Source organism: Corvus brachyrhynchos, unplaced genomic scaffold, assembly GCF_000691975.1.
Source record: "Corvus brachyrhynchos isolate BGI_N302 unplaced genomic scaffold, ASM69197v1 scaffold106, whole genome shotgun sequence".
Classification (NCBI taxonomy): domain Eukaryota; kingdom Metazoa; phylum Chordata; class Aves; order Passeriformes; family Corvidae; genus Corvus; species Corvus brachyrhynchos.
This window is the reverse complement of record NW_008238834.1, coordinates 2,071,877-2,089,052: the sequence shown is the minus strand read 5'-3', so window position 1 is coordinate 2,089,052 and position 17,176 is coordinate 2,071,877. Positions and strand designations below refer to the sequence as shown.

The following is a 17,176-nucleotide window of genomic DNA, read 5'->3' as shown; positions in this document are numbered from 1 at the left end:
TCACACTTAGAAACCTGGCATATGTTGGTTATTCATGCTCTCAGCTTGTCTCAGCAAGGATAATTCTATTTCCTTCAGATGTGTACACCAATTTAAGTAGTCTGAGCATATGGACCCCAGCCTATTTGGTCTTGTATTGACAATCAGCGACAGGCAAGATGATCAGAGGACCATCACAAAGGTTTTTGTCTTGTCTCCTTTCCCCTCTGAGCCTCTGCAGCAGCTAAGCAGTTTCTCTACAAGGCTCCAACTAAACAGAGTATCCAAAGGAGGGCTTCAAATGGACGTCTGTCTGAGCAAAGTAGGCCCTCTTTGCAATCAGTAGGGAAAACCAAACATTTTTGAGAGGAATTCACCTGGCATATTTTAGATGTCTGCTTTCAGATGAGATGAATTATGTACCAGGAGATCCTGCTCTGCACCATGGACTATGATGAGAGCGAGCGCAGGTGCAACACCTCCAATGGCCACATTTGATCAGATGTATCCAGACAAGTTCCAGACTCATCCAACTTCAGATATTAACTAAGGTATCTAAAGCAAGGAAGCAGCTTTCCTAAGTGCCTGAAAGAGAATCTCCAATGAATAGATCTTTGCTGGATGGAGCACTCTCTGGAGGTACCTCCTTTCTTTCTCAGGTAGATACAGAAAGTGGATACAGCGAGAACAAAACTAATTCAGGAACTTCCTGAAAGTACACAATTAATTCAAACCTAAGTGATTTGCTGTAAGCCCTATTAAGAAGTAAAACTGTGGTTTCCCCTGCCACCACCTTCACCAAAGAGCTGTATGTCCACACTGCTCAGGGGTTTTACTATGATGCGAACACAGTAAACCCAGCAAGACTACAACACAGCAACAGCAAACATTTACAATTCCCTTGCAGGAATCCTACTCTAGCTTACAAGTAAAAGCTGCATCCCTCATATGCTGGCAAGATGTCAAACATCAAGGCCTAACTAGAGCTGCTTTACAAAGCAGAGCTCACCTGTGTGTCACAGAAAGGAAGGCACACTGCTGCTGCCAGGAGGAACAGCACACTGTGGAGAAGAGAAAGAAAAAAAAAAAAAAAAGCAAGACAAATGCTTTCAACCTGGTTTTGTACTCTCAGCAAAGTAGAGGCAATTCCAGTCAATTTTACACTGCCACTTCCCTTACTTAATTTTCTTATTCCATATTTAAAAAGCAATTCCTGCCACCAAAATTGAGTTTTACATCATGCATTCTTCATAACTTGTACACAGCAAAGTTTTATGGGAAGAGAAGCAGCACAAAACATCACAGAAGTGATGAAAGCAAGTATTTTTAGTGGAGAATATTTTTCTTCACTAGCCATCTCGGTTCGCTAGGCTTTTTCAGAAAGCCAAAATCAGCCAATTTCTGGTTGAATGGCTACCAAAAACTTCTTTCATTAGGATGAATTGCCTGTTACAACAATTCCAGCAGATGTGACTCCATTACAAGTGTGACATTGTTACTCCAGAACACAGAGCAAGGTGGAAGTGACTGGTATTACACTAGAAATGTCTTAAGGACAGCACAAGTCCTCTCCTAGTCCACTGACTCAGGCTAAATAAATTCTTAACCTGTGGCTGAGTCAATATTGGTTCAAGCTACATGGAATACACTGATGTGGAATTTCTGTCGACTGTCACTATTAATACTAACATACAGTTGGTTTTGCAGCTTATTTTCCTATTCTCTAAGGGCATGGGAAAAGACAGAATAAAGATTACAAAAAATAATAGTATCCTTGACAATAATCCAGTGGTGAAGACAAGGCCACAGTAAGTCAGATAATGGAAACAACAGGAAGAAATTAGGAAGATAATGCCTCTAAGTATACTAAAAAATAACCCAACATTATCCATTCTTAAGCACAGCTAAAATATTACAGGATGTGGAGGACAGCAAATATCCATTCTTCAAGGAGATGTAGGGGGCACAGAATCAAATTTTTAACATATGACTGGTTGACTTCTGCTTGTCCCTTTCTATCTCCTTTTTGAAGCCTAAACAACTAGGGCCAACAGGGGTTGGCAGTTGTGTAGCTTAATATCACAGAATCATCAAGGTTGGAAGAGACCTTCAAGATCATTTGTCCAACCATCAACCCAGCACCACCATAATCAGCCTAAACCCTATCCCCAAGTGCCACGTCCAAACAGCTCTTGAACATTTCCAGAGATGGTGACTCCATCACCTCCCTGGGCAATTTATTCCAATGCCAAACCACTCTTGTAGTGATTTTTTTTCCCCTAATATCTGATCTGAACTTCCCCTGGTGCAATTTAAGGCCACTTCCTCTTGTTCGTTCACTTGAGACATGGCAGAAGAGACCGATGCCAACCTTGCTATGAATGACTCTAGCAGAAATGGGTCTCATTTACCTTTCATTTCTAAGGAAAGGCATTTTTAGCTACTTTCTAACACACTAATTATCTTTCTCTTACTGTTTACGAACTTCAAACTCACTGGAATTTCAAACATGGTTTCCATCTCCTTTCCAAAAGCATTGTTATGAGCACTGATTTTTCATTCATTTCATTTTTGTAAGGAGAAAAAAACATATCTATTCAAGCAATTGTTAAAAAAAAAAAAAAGATTAATTACTCCTGTGTTGCAATTTAGGCTCACTGCCCACAGGAATGCGCCTTACATTCTTCACTGTTTTGGTGTGACATTATCTGAAGCAACTACAGAAGCTGGAGCCAAAACAAGTCTGAATCTGAATCTGAGTAGTTTTAAAAGCTTACCTACAGACTTTCAGATGAGAGGTCTGCTGTAAAAAAGAACATATGATTAAAACATTAAAATTTAATGACAAAAATGGTAAAATAGTGTTTTCTCCTTCCAAAATCTGGAAAGTGATGACAGCTGATCTTACTGCACCACACACATTAAAACTTCAACAAGCAATATTCAAAATTTGAGCACGGCTTAGCAAATTTAACTTGACAAAGAAGAATCAGGATTACAGATAAGCCTACTCCACCTTGATTTATATTTTCAGATTGCTTATCAGCAAGTAAACCTAAAACCAGACATGAACTTCATGCCTGCTCCTCAAACTTGACTTGAATTATACCAAAAAAGTGTAAAATATGTACTCAAATATTGAGTTTTCTTAATTAGGTACTGCCCCATTCAAATCAGTCTTGATCTAAACTCATGAAATTTTCCCAGTTCTTGATATGGAATTATTCCTGAGAAGCTTCCAGTTAGGCCTGTGTTTGCATTACCCTTGTCCGTAGTGCTTTTGTTTTTAAAGACAGGAGTCATAAACTTCTGACATAGAAGGAAAATATGGAACACTTTGACAGGGACACTAATCAGAGGACAATGACACAGGGACATGCCATGGTACACACTGCTATGTCCCTTAGGCATAACCTTAGTGATCTCTTCTGTTGTTAGATGTAGTAAACACTCATTTATCTTTCTTCTTTATAGACAACAGATATAATGAATGGAAGATGCCTTTCACAGCAAGCCAAAGGCCACTGTAGAAACAACTTTGTGATGAATGATTTCCCACTCTTAGATCACACAGCAGCTCTGCAGTTAGTTAGAGAAACATTTCAAGAAAAGCCTAAAAAGAAGGCTCCCCAATTCAGTTTGTGAGAAAAATACCCCAGCTCTTACAAAAGGGTACAGGAATGATTCTCCTGACTTTCATAGGGGCAGAATCTCAAGCATTCAAAACAAATTCAAAAATGTACCATACCTTCTGCATTTTATTTGGAGATGTGACCTATCTGTAATCATACAATACACTATATCTATTATACTGATTAGTTCTAAGGACATAATCCTCCTTCCTCTTAGCTCAAACAACGAGATTTTTATGTGGGGCATGAAAGAGAGGGAATATTAATTTTCAAAAGGAAAAAACAAGCAGGACCAAGCCAGTCTTAAAAATGCAGATCAGACTGGTGATATGTATTTGCACTGCTTCATCAACTAAAGGGGAAAAGGAAACATCAGTAATAGATACTTGTCAACAGCAAAAAGCTCTCTCTGGGTCTCATTAATGAGTAGCTATTACAGCGAGTCTAGAAAAGTAGATGGCACTAATGCCTGTATTCTATCACAGGAGTTACCTTGACTTGATCAATTACCTCTTTCAGCACAAACTTCTGGAACCCGCAGGTTACAACTTCTGCTGCGTTGTGCACAGTGAGGAACACTGGGATTGGCTGCCGTGGAGAGAGAACAAAAATGCCCAAATCAACCCAGAACAGTCACACACATAGGAAGGGGCACTCCTCCCAGAGACAGCTGTCCCACATGTCTGTGGTTTGGGGTTTTGTTTTTGAAGCTGTAAACCCATGCCACATTGCCTAAAAGAGATTTAACCCATTCCAATCACTACCACATGGTACAGGCATCTTTAAATGCAGACCCTGCTGCAGACCTGCTTGCTGTGTCTCCCACTGCTGAATACTCAGTCAGTTTGTTTGTACACAGCTACCCCAGCAAGATTTGCCCCAGGTTTCTGCCTCTAGTTTTCCCTCTCTGATCCAGGATCTTCAGCCTCCACCATAAACAGTTCTCATTTGTTGTCCCATTTCTGTTTGCTGATACTAAGAATACAGTGTGACTCCTAGCAACAGAACTGTGGGCAAGATGATTTTAGGTGATTGTTTTCAGTTACTGCTAGAAAGAGCTGCCCAAAATTAGGATAGAAATGCAATAGTTCATATACAAATGATGTCGAAATTATACCCACTGAAGTATCTGGACACCATCCCAACATGAAATCATTAAGAAACAAACCCCAACGATAACAATAATGAATCAAACACCCATTGCCCTGGGCAAACCCAACCAGAATTAGTGGTTCATAATACTTCCTCCAGATCAGATCCATGGTCTCTCAGACAGTTGAAACAGAAGCAATTCTATGCTCTGATTACGATAATCTAAAGACTAAGCCAGTTTAGGAAGCAGTATTTCCCCACTAGTGTATAATATTTAAATCACAGTAGTAGAGAATGAGTTAATTTCTCAGTGATGTCCAAGCTTTTAAGTATTAGATGATATAAGCAGCAAATATCTCTCAAATGTGACTTTATGTATTTTCTGTAATTCTCTTTTCTTTACAATGAAGCCAGACAAGCATTGCTCATTGAACATTTTAAGTCATGATGAGAACTGGGGTGGATCCATAAACACAACAGTTACACCTAGATAAGAATGAAAAGCACACAAACACAACTGGCATGAAGTTGTTGGACCTAGCTTCACCAGTCCTGAAAACCAATTCTCAACCCTGCTGCTGGACAACTGAGAGCATAAACCCAGAAGTATCTAACATAAAAGCACTCTGAGCTTGACAGAGCAGTAGGATATACAAGAAATACCCATAAACAAAGGAAAGTTGACAGCAGAATTTACATTCTTCCCTTCATGAAAGTAAATTTGTTGGGTTTTTCTTTCCTCCCTTCTGCTTTTGGCTCTTCCAAATATGTTTTGGAGCCAACAATGGCTCCAGTTTGCCTAGCCCAGTTAACCTTCTCCATATGTCTATTGCCTTTGATGCAAGTAGTTCTTAAATTTGTGAGTGGGCTTAATGCTTATGAAAAGAAAGGTTTACTGGCTGGGCAGGCAGGGTGAATAGAGACTGTACAGATCTCCCCTCACAGCTCTGCATACTTTTTTTAATGCATCACAGTCCAGAGCTAAGCAGTCCTCCTCCAGTTCTAGCCCTGAATCCTTGGTCTGGGGAGATTGCCAGCACCTCTAGGAAGAGGCACAAACAGAGATTAAAGTTGTAGCTTTGCCAATATACAGGAGTGTTTGAAAGTGGGTCCCCTTGGATTTGATAATAAAAGTACACATAATTTCTGCTTTAGGAACAAGCCCACTTAACTCAAAGATGCTGTTGAGATGAGCCAATTCAGCTATGATTTTGGGAGAGTCCACTTTCCTTCTCACTCTGTCATAAAATTGTTGTACACAAAGTTATTGTAAGCAAAGCTTCTCTATAGGATTGAATTTAGCCCCACTACAAGGCAGCACATCATAATTATGGCCTAAGACTAGTCATCCTTTTGTCTTGCCTCATAAAACGGCCACAGAATTAGATCTCTAAATCCCCATTCACATACAACAGAAGCCATTAAGAAATGGAGATGCACCTTAAAAAATATTTGGGATACAAATCAAAACCCTCCACAGCCCTTCTGCCACTCCAGTGCAGTTCATTCATTAATGACCAGAGCAGGAACAGGAGGTTGACACAGTAACTTACAGGATGACTAGGAAGCAAGAAGTAATAGAGAGGATGTGATTCATAACTCCTCCACCACCCAGGTGAGCAAGCAGAAAAGATGCTCCTGCATCTTTCAAGCTTTAGTGATGCTTCCAGACAGGGTTTTCCTTAGGGAACTTTGCTTACCTTACGCCAAAGAAGCCCAATGGAACTTCCTTTGACAAGGAACCAAGAGGAAGTAAATGCAATCACCCTGAGACAGAACTAATCTGGGAGCAGAGGGCTTCTGAGCAGCTCTGTGCTTTCCCAATATTATTTGGGTCCAAGATAAGGCCTCCAACCTTGCTTACGAGGACAGAGACCTCCTGTTCTTTTCTGTTCTATCTCTCTGCTGGGATCTTCAAGGGATCACTACGATCAGAATCTGGTAAAAAAAGTCCCTTTTGATTCTTCTTGGGGTTTAGGAGGTGACAGGAGCAAGCTGGCTCTGGAGTTACATTTAGATGCATTGATAGAATGCAGAAGGGAACTAGTGCATGATATGGGTTGCAGACTGCATACAGCAGCAAAAAATTGTTATTTTTTTTAAATTAGTGCCACCAATTTATTTTACTTTTTTAAAGGAAGACTATACAATTTAAGCATAAAGCATTCAAGTTTCATGAAAGCAGATTTGACATTCTGTAAACATTTCGTAAATTACTGTGATGCAAATGAATCATAAAACAGAGTAATCTAACCCTTCCCATAATTTCTTTCCAACTTTCTATTTATTTTTTCAAATCCTGCAAAGAATCAAAAGCTTCTCACTGGAATGGTCTTCACCAGTTTCCTGGAAGGATTTGCCACAGATCCCACAACCCCATTCCTCCTTTTACAAAGTTACAGCTACTGATTTCTTCAGCTTCTTCCCTACTTGTACAATTCAGACCACTGAGAATCTGTTCAGCAAAACACTGCATACTCTGGAGAGATGCTGAGTGCTTCGGACCGTCACAGAGATTCTTTCTGATACTTAGTAGGAATGAACCAGTGCATTAGCTCCATTAACAATGGATCTATTATTTAAACCCCTCCTGCCTCCTTTTCCCTCAACCCAGGAACAGCATTAAACACCATGTATGAAGGGAATGGTTTTTGTTTACAAAGTAGAGATAATAAAGAACTGATTTCTACTGGTTCATTTCTTACCAATCTAGAGAGTGCCCTAGAGCCAGCATAAATAATGCCCACAAAAAGTACTGATGCAGGAAGCCATGACAGGATTTCAGACCTGTGAAAACAATTAAAATCCCATTATTTCACCACATTCTGTTTACATACAGAAAGCAACAGTTGCATGCAAGGAATGTAATAATATGCAAATACGTACATACAATTCAAACATGCATATTAAAGTCACTGTCTGATTGCTCAGTGCTCCTCCCATTTACTAAAGAGTCCAAGTCAGAAATTATTCATTTTATCTAATCCAAGACAGGAACTGACTGCAGATATATTTTGTTTGTTTCCCTGGCTCCTCTCCCCACAAAATCCTGTTGTTGTTTTTTTCTCCGTTAGAAATTACTCACATTGGTTTTAAAGGAGAGACAACTAATTTCCTTGATATCCTGTGAAAGGAACAAAACCTGACAAACGAAGGCATAAAATGGCTCACTTGCACAGACAGCACACATTTTCACTATGTACAAATACACTTGGCCACCCACACATTCATTTCTCAGCCAGATTTACAAAGAGACTCTTCCTAAAGATCAGATTGTCTCTGTGGGAGCCTATCTCTTGAGATTTCCTAATGATAATCCTTTGACTAAGCCAAACTCCTAGAGGCAATTTGACAACTAATGGAGGGATGAAGTCATCAGATTGATTTGATTAATTTTTTTTAGCCATGGTTACTGCAGTAGGGTCAGGTTTCAGTTCTGAGAAGAGGCTTCAGAATTTTCACTTTTCCTATTTTTGATCTTGTTACTTAAGGGGAAAAAGGAATCAGATAGGTGGTAAATTTCAGAGAGAATAATGTAAGATTTTGGGCAAGGGAAGAAAGGAGTAGCAGTGAGGTAAAGGCCTGAATCAAAGGCTTCCCAAGACTGAAGACATGGCTGCCCCGTTCACTCTTCCCAAGCTTTAAATTAAAGTGGAGGGAACATTAGTGATCAGTGCTGGTTCTTGAAAAAAAAACCCAAACTGCTTGTAGTTCCTTAATTTGCATTTCACTTCTAATTAACATGTAAACTTGAAATGCAATTATAGATACTGGTACACCACCACACTTCATGGAACACCAGAAAACAGACCACTAAACGATGAAGCCAGAACAGTATGAATGAAGAAAAAACATGTGCAAGGATTCACATAATCACAGACAAGGGAAAAACCATAAATATCACATTTCCTCTGTTATATATATATTTTTTTTTCCAAGACACTCGATCAAAAACCCAGGGCCACAAAAATAATCTTTAGATCCTTTCACCAGCATAAATATTTGCTCTGGGTTTTCTTGAGTAGTCACAATAAATTTTTGTAAAAATACAGTTTCTTTTGAGGTTATTGACTTCAACTGGAATTTCATCAACCAAAATCTAATACTGTCATACCTCATTACCAATGAATTCACATCAGACACCAACAAAAATACCCCCCACCCTATTGGAACAGCAACAAATGGAAGAAAGGGGGAGGGAATATAAGAAAGTGGGTCTGGGAAGATAAAAGGAACACATGATGAAAACCAAATTTTCATTTAGAACATAAAAATATCACTCTTTCATGTTCCCCACCACTAAATTGTAGGAATCCTAAATATGTCCTCATCTCCAATGCAATTCTGAGAAGTGCAGTGGAAAAGGACTTCAGATGCATTTTCCATGATGTAAGGGTAGAATTTTATGCTGCCAAGTGGGAATTTCAGGACTGAAAAAGAATGCACGGATGTTTGATGTAACGTGTCAGCATCAACAATCTCTCTTGTATGTAAACCAATTAGCAGCTTCTTATGTTGGCAATACAGTGATGTACATGCAAAATAAAAAAAGAACTGATGAGTCTGTGGTTGTTTTAGGTCTAAATCCAAATCCCACTATAGGCAATGGCAGGTTCCCCCAAACAACACTTAAAGTAAGGCTCTGAGCTGCTGCTTAGCTGTGGGTGAAATGCAGCACTACGAGAAATGCCAACCAGAACACATCAGACTTATGTGCCTACAAGAGTTAGGCAGAAGCTGGGCAGCAGACTGCAGCACTGGAAGAATTATGCAGATGCTGCATGTTCCTCTGTGCTCCACAGAGCCCTTGTTTTACTAATACTAAAAGCTTTGCAGTCAAAATTTGCTGTTTAGAAGAAATTATGGAGAGTCCCTTACAGTATGTCCTGGGGGGAAGCAGAGGCAAAGCAGGTTATCCACAAAATCTAAGTGAGATTACTCTAAATAATATGTTTTCATTTGGTCTTTATAGTGAGGTTAGTATTCTGGACTTTAGACAAAGGATGATGATCTCTATGTAATAATTTAACTCTGCTGAGACACTTAGGGATAACCTGAATGGGCTCAGAAAGTATATGAGATCAGTCCATGAGACAGAAAAATAGAGACTTTTTGGACATAAACAAACAAACGGATGGCAGTTTATTATTTGAAGCATGATGAGACTAAAGACTGGCTATGATATTCCTAAGTATCCTACACATACAGCAACTCTTCCTCCCAAAACAACAGACAGATTCGGAGACAAATATTCTGTAAGGGGGGGTGAAAATGTTCACATCCCAGTGGTAGTATTAAAATCACCTTTGCACATTATGTTTGTTCATTTGTTTGTTTATTTGCTAGTGAGTTTTTTGGTTGGTAGTGCTTTAGAAAACCCTCTGGTTTTTTGTTTTGGCTTTGATTAGTTTTTTCTCCAATACAGGAGATACATGTTACAAATCCACCTCTGCAAAGCATTAAAGCATGCGCCTAATCTATGTGAAGAAGGACAGGTTTAAACTCATGCTTAAATAGCTGGATGAATTATAGCCAAAGCATGTCAATTAATTCTGGTTGTTCCATTCAGTCTATTCTAGAACAGGTATTCTCTTTTAACTAAGCTAATGAAGAGGTTTCTCAAGAGGGATTTCAACCCCTTTCCCTACAGTGTGCTGACATCTAGTGGCCTCATGTCTCCAGGGTCAAAATACGAACTAATTTTTCATCAGAACTTTTCTTAGATAAAAACAATCTCTTCAACATCAGAGAGTAGTTCTTGTCCTCTATTTTTGTTAATATCTTCCCAGGTCTTGAAAAGAAAAAAGTATCTTTTCCATGATGGGAAAAAAAGATTCAACTTCTTTAATTTCGTTATTTAAAGCAGAAGTAATCATTAGTGATAAAAAGCTGAACTATAAAAGGACATTACTGATGGCTATATTCCTCTAGACTGTTCTGTGAAACAATATAAATTTGATAATAATATATATATGTATTGGTAACTGCCAGTAAAGCTAGGTTTGGACCCTAATCCTGTCTCTGCCAAAGACACTGACAGCTTTTATGATATCCTCAGTTGATTGCAGCTATAAAATGGGAAACTAAATTCTGTTTTCATTTACGACCTCACTTATATTTCCGTGGTGATGTAGTCATTTGCATGGCCATGAAAACAGAACACAGCCTGGTTTTTCTGACATACTCACAGGATTTCATTCTAAGTGAGGAGATTTAATTTTTCAAACCAACTGTTTGAATCTTAAACAGAAGGTTAATCAGTTGTCACTTGCTAATACAGAATCACTGAGAAAAAATTACATTAGAAGGGAAGTCTGGCAGTCACTTAGTCCAAACTGTCCCATCTTCAGAGTCAAGTCGCATTATTCAGGTCATCACCCAGGAAAGTTTTTAGTATCTTCTGAGATGAAGACTCAATGATTGCTGTGGGCATACATCCTCTAAGTGATACCATTTTGCACAACAAAAAAGATGCTACATTCCATACTGCAGAATGGATCCACCTGAGCAGAGTACAGCATGATGACTCTTCTGAATTGTGCTGTCACACTCAGTTCAAGGAGATGATCTTTGTCTACAAAGCACCATTTAATTTGGAGAGTGATTGTCAGCTAGGAAAATGTGAATGATGCCCATTTAGGAGACAGCTCTCAGAAAATGGCAGATCACATTTGTAGACTTAGCCCCCCAAGGGTTTTGTGGAAGGTTGTGTCAATGCTCTTAATTAACATTTCCAAGGTTTCTCTTACAATACTAAAAAAAAAAGTACAGGGAAGAGATATGGACAGATGGTTGGACAAGATATCCTTATTGTGTTCACTAAGGGCTTTTTGGCTATCTTACCAAAGTTAAAATGAATCACTTTATATTAGTAGTCGGTTTAAGTGGGTGTCACTGAACACCCATTTGACTAAAATGTGAGTTCCCTTCTACATCTGTGAAGCAGAACACGAACACACCCACCCCAACCTCTATTTTAGCCAGTTAGTAACATCCACAACCAACTTAACTATGTTGTAATCCAGCTACAGAAAATAAGTGTTTGGCAAAAACCAAAAAACCTACAGTACCTTGAACACAAGTTTATCTCCACCCAGCCCAGCTTCCAGGAGATGTGAAGCAGAAGTCCACCCACCAGTGTCTGCCACCTGAAACAGAACAACACTAGGAAATAATATGTGCGGCCTAGGAAACACGTGCAGACAATTTAGAATAAGTAGCAAGTAATGCACACTGATTTCTTCTACACTTTAAAATAAGTTATCAGCTTTCTTCTTTCTTAAGCTTGTGGTTTTCAGACAGCTGTTTCAGGTTTCTTGGGTGAAACTCCTTGAACATCTAGCACAGTTCAGACAGAGATATTGTACTACAATTTTAAATGACATTAACATCCGTAACATATAGAATTGGGTTGATTTATTATTCCCATTTGTTGCAATGCATTTAAGCAATTATTTTAAAAGTTTTTCACACATACACAAATAAACAAAGATTAACTCTATGCAGTGTTATTGCAGTTGGACACTGCCAGAGAAGAGTGAGCTCATTTTTCACATGGATATGGTAAATATTCAATGCTACTATCACAGCTCACTTCACCTTTTTTTGGATGAAGAGCATATGCGAGCTTAAAAGCCAAGTTTCCCTGACGTTTGTGGCAGGTTTGACCATGGTTTAGCCAAGCCAGTGCTGAAATCCCATCAGCTTTATTGAGAAGAATTTCCTCTTGTCTCAGGTTTTAAGGACAGAAGTTGGCGACAGTTTCAGATGCCTAGGACTACGCGGTATAGTCTTAGATCATACAGGGAACAAAACCAAGGACAATGAACAATAACAGCATGAACTAAGAATTACATTCTTTTCCTCTTTGCTCATCTGTCATAGGTCTAAGTGAAAGTGCATCTGAGCCACTTTAAAAATTTCAAGGAAAGGTCACTTTTAAAAGCCAGAACTGACGGAAAAATATTAAGATGCTGAAATGAATTTCCAAATAATAGAAAAAGGAAATAACTGTGGTGAAACAGATGCGATAAGGTAGTTGCTTGCCATTGAAATATGCTTTTCTGTTGATTTACCATGTCTATTTTACACAAATTACTCAAAACCCTCCCCCTATACAATTAAAGCCTCGTGCAAGAGACAGATTCTGTGTATGTGCCAAAACTGAAGAAAGCATTCATTGCATATTTAATTGAGCTGAATACACTCAAAGTAAGTGGAGATTCCCAAGGTAATTATTCCTAGAGTTGATTGCAGTCCTGGGACTGCAAGTCAGGCAAAAATGTAAGCCATGCTAAGCAGCAGAAAAGGAAGCAAAGATATCCAGTGTCTGCAGGTTTTGACATTATCTCAAAAGAACAAATAGGGGAAGTCTTGACTCTAAGAGGCCAGATTTTCACTAAATGTCTCATCAACAACATTGACGGTATATATGGACACTTACCAAAACATTAAATTTCTCATTACAGTTATTGAGATATGATGGTGACTTGTGATGCAGAGTTACCAAAAGCCAAGCAGGAAAAGAAGCAACATGGTATTTGTGGATGCCTAAAGATGGGTTTAAGGCTGGTTTTTTCTAGCATAGCAAAAGAACGCACCATAACTGCACACTATCCACGAGTGCCATTTCCAAAGACAAGAGGTTGTACTGTAATTGCTACTTTTCTATGCTGAAGCATAAGACTTTAAGGAAAATGAGAAATTATGGACTATATATCTTAATTACATCATCTCCATGATGTTTAAAAATTAACCAAGACACTTTAATGAATGCTTTATTAAGGCTTCATGAAGTATGTTCTCCTGACAGCAAAAGCCAGTAATGACACGAGGTAGTAAAGGTAGCTTCAGCATGAAACAGCAAGACGTTAAAGTCATTTTTCAAACAACTGTATTCTTAAAACAATACTTACCCTTGAAAAAGGGTAGGATAGGTAAATTGCAGGACAGACAGGACATACTGGAAAACAAATTGCAAATTAATGGACATCAAACACCTACAGTTTATAATATTAACAATCATGAGCAACAAAACATACACAAAAAGTTTTCATTTTTCTATATTTTGGTAGAAAAGACAAAAAAGAAGTCTAGTAATTTCTCTTGCTGTGGTGTATTTTCTCCCCCTTCCCTCACTGGGCTGCACTGTGATCTCTGAAATGCTTGATAGGCCTCAATCTTGATGAACAGCATCTGGGCTAAGTTCCACTTGAGCTTATGAGAAACACTGTCTGCTCCCAGGAACTTAATGTTTTTTAACAAACAGCCTTGGAGACTTATTTTTCTTGCCCGCATAACAACCCAAGCAGAACAATATTTTTCTTACTGAATTTCCAAAGAAAGTTACCAACCCGCATTGCAGCCAGGATGGAAAATTACTTCATCGAAACCCAACTCTCTTGTGACCCTATAAACAGCATTCCTGAGTGAGACCCTTTGAGCTCTCCCAGACCGCAGCAGGATGCAACCAGCAACGTCCCTCTGAGTGGGACACCTCTCAGAGCCAGCAAACCCTCAAGTTTGCTACACTTGGAGGATCACTGAACGACGATAATGGATCCTGGGCTGATACCATCCACTCCTCCAGGGTCAACCCTTTGCCTGTGAAGAAGATGCAAAGGCACCCGATGTGAGTACTTCACTGAATCCGAGGGGAATTTTTCCTGGGTATACCGTGTACATGCTCCTTTAGATCTGAGTGTGTGTGAATGTGGATATGCTGTAGCAAATTTGTTATGAATATTGCTGTCTTAGATTCTTAAGTACATTAGGTTCATAAGTAAGATAGGCCTGTGAGTCACTGTTGTGCCTATATTAAATTCTATACAAACCTTTCCTTAAATTCTGTAAATTAATCTTTTGATTAAGAGCTGCTACATTTAAGTGCTGTTAAAACCTTTAGGCTAAACTGTTGATCAAATCTGGGGCTAAGTTGGGCAAGTAGGTCCACTATGAATGCTGTGTGAGTGTGTTATTTCCTTTTATCCTTACCCTTTCCTATTCATACTTCATTGTAGATAATTTTAGGTCGATTGATTTTTAGATTGACTGATTTTAGTCTGATTTTTCTCTGTCTGCTTTAACTGTCTAATAATGATGTAGTAGATGTAATGATATAGTAATGATGTAATAACATAGTATCGATGGTAGTAGAGTGAACCTTGCCAACAAACTTTGTAGTGATTTCACTTTAATATTAAACCTGTTTTTGCCCATCCCTTTGCCAGTGATTCTTTGAGTGACCTAAAACACTAATTTGCGACACTTCCCATGCCAGAACTGGATGCTGGATGCTGCCTCAGTCACTGTGGAAGGTAACAGACACTAAAGTACATGAGGCATAGAGTGAACAATGGAGAAGGCTGTCATCTGAATTGCACTTTCACTTTCTGAACACACTCCATACATCACACTGAATGGAAAAGGATTAACAGGAACAAAAAGCCACAAGCACCAGTCAGTTAAAACCGTATCGTACCAAAGAGGCAGTCTTTGGCAGAACCAAGAGCAATAATCTTAACGTAATTGCCTCCTCATGACTAATGTATCTTACAGACTTAACATTCTGCTCACACACTATTTTGTGTAAAATATTATGCAGCCCATAAAGCCCATCAGAGATGTAATACATGGGGGTAAAAAGCAAAGCCTCTGTGTCATTGCTTTAGTGTGCTTTGTCTGAGCCTGCAAGTAAGGATACTAGTAGTGTCTCTTCACGTTATATATGTATATATGCAAATATGAGGCATAAATACATGTCTTCCAGGTCTAGCAACTTCCCATGGAGAAGTATATAAGTAGCACTTCTGCAAAGGAGAATAATGATTGAAGCTTCCTCAGAGGAAATGAAAGGTACCTGCTGTTCCTTCCAATAGCCAGCAGAAGCTGTCAATGGCAAAAGGAGAAGCTGAAAGCTTTCAGCAGAGACGAAACTGTGCTGAGCACCTTGCAAGGTTCAGTTTTCAGGTGTGTGGGATGTCACTAAGAAGCTGGCATCAATATACATAGACAATGCATGTTGATTCACAACAGGTCCTTTTACACATACACCTGTCAGAACAGCCATGTGCATTTTAAATCAGGACAATCTACCTGCACATATCTGTACTCCTGCTTGCATTTGCACACCACCTGCAACAACTGAAAGGTCTATATTCTGGTTATTTTTAACTTTATTACACTAAAACCTACATTCAGGTTTGAGAATGGAGGCCCTGCGTCAAAGTCCCTCTGAGTTCCTCTAAAAGCACAGTTAAGCCAAGTACCTTTCCCAATGCATGATGCAACCTGGCAGCTCTTTTAGCCCCTTTCTGTTTATCTAATCACTGCTCCTAGCAGTCTGTCAGGTCAAGTGCATTACCTCTCCCTACAAACTTTGCTTCATGTCTGGACTTCAGTCTACTTCTGGACATCCTTAATGGCAAATGTATCTCGGAACAGAAACCACTGGCCAACACCCAGAAAAGATTTAATTTTCACCTCTGAAATGCTGCTTTCCTCTAATCCTCCCTCAGAAAATTCATACTCTGATTGCTTCACCAGCATTTTTTTCTTTCGGAAATCTGCACCACAAATAGAGATGCTCTCTGATAAATAGGATAGCACAGAGCAGTTACTGTATTTCCTCCTCCCTGAGTAAAAAAAATTGCTTTCAATCTATGCTTAAATGATACGATTTTATTCACAATGTGGCCATCTTCAGCCTACTTCTTCTGCTTAGACATTTCAGCAACACTAATAAGAAATTGTTACACAGTGGAAAACAAAATTCTTGTCCTTAATTTGTAGGTTAATTAAGTTGCCAAAGGAACAAAGTTGCCATGGAAGTTAATATTTGTTTCACTACTGAAGTAATACTTTGAATATTTTACATTTTTTCCTTGGATAATTGATATTATTGTTCCAGTTAACAGATCTTCTTTTGGGAATGAGGGCAGCTGCCAGAGGGAAATACATACAGCATCAGCGATACTTTCAGTGCAGCATAACTTCTGACTCTGTAACACTTCATTCATTGGAATGATATGATGTCAACCTCCTTGCCCTCCTAAACAAGACAATAGTGGAACGTATGTGGCCTGGAAAGGTAAAGATGTCACACACAGCAAAACGAAACCGGCACGCTATCCGCAGTTTCGGGAGCCCACTGGGATGGGCGGCAGGCTGAAGTGCCAGGGACTTCTTCACTCGTGGGGTAGTCCCGTCCGGGAAGGGCTGGTCCTCCAGCTCTCCCTGAGCAGGGCAGGGAAAGCAGAGGGCACCGTCTCTCCTCTTTCTCCTCTTTCTCCTCCTCCTGGCTCCCTGCACTTTCCTCGCCCCCCGCTCCCGGCAGCTGCGGACCGGCTGCCCAGCGCCCCCGCACCTCCATGAGCCCCGCCCGGCCCGTCCGAGACCGGGGCGGCCCCACGCCCGCGCTCACCTTGTTGGTGAAGCTGGAGGCCAGGTAGAAGAGGCAGAAGGCGAGGCCGCCC

At 39.6% G+C, this 17,176-nt stretch overlaps 1 protein-coding gene across 1 annotated transcript in view; it reads right to left on the bottom strand.

The window, feature by feature from the left end:
• TMEM241 (transmembrane protein 241) overlaps window positions 1-17,175 on the bottom strand; it is a gene marked incomplete at its 5' end in the record, with an annotated part of 57,257 nt that extends 40,082 nt beyond the window's left edge. The window contains 7 exons of the mRNA XM_017738228.1: window positions 989-1,040; window positions 2,757-2,782; window positions 4,122-4,199; window positions 7,409-7,490; window positions 11,774-11,851; window positions 13,619-13,665; window positions 17,125-17,175. Coding sequence (XP_017593717.1) covers window positions 989-1,040; window positions 2,757-2,782; window positions 4,122-4,199; window positions 7,409-7,490; window positions 11,774-11,851; window positions 13,619-13,665; window positions 17,125-17,175 — 414 coding nt within the window. The remainder of the gene's footprint in view (window positions 1-988; window positions 1,041-2,756; window positions 2,783-4,121; window positions 4,200-7,408; window positions 7,491-11,773; window positions 11,852-13,618; window positions 13,666-17,124) is intronic.
• Window position 17,176: the final 1 nt, after the last annotated feature.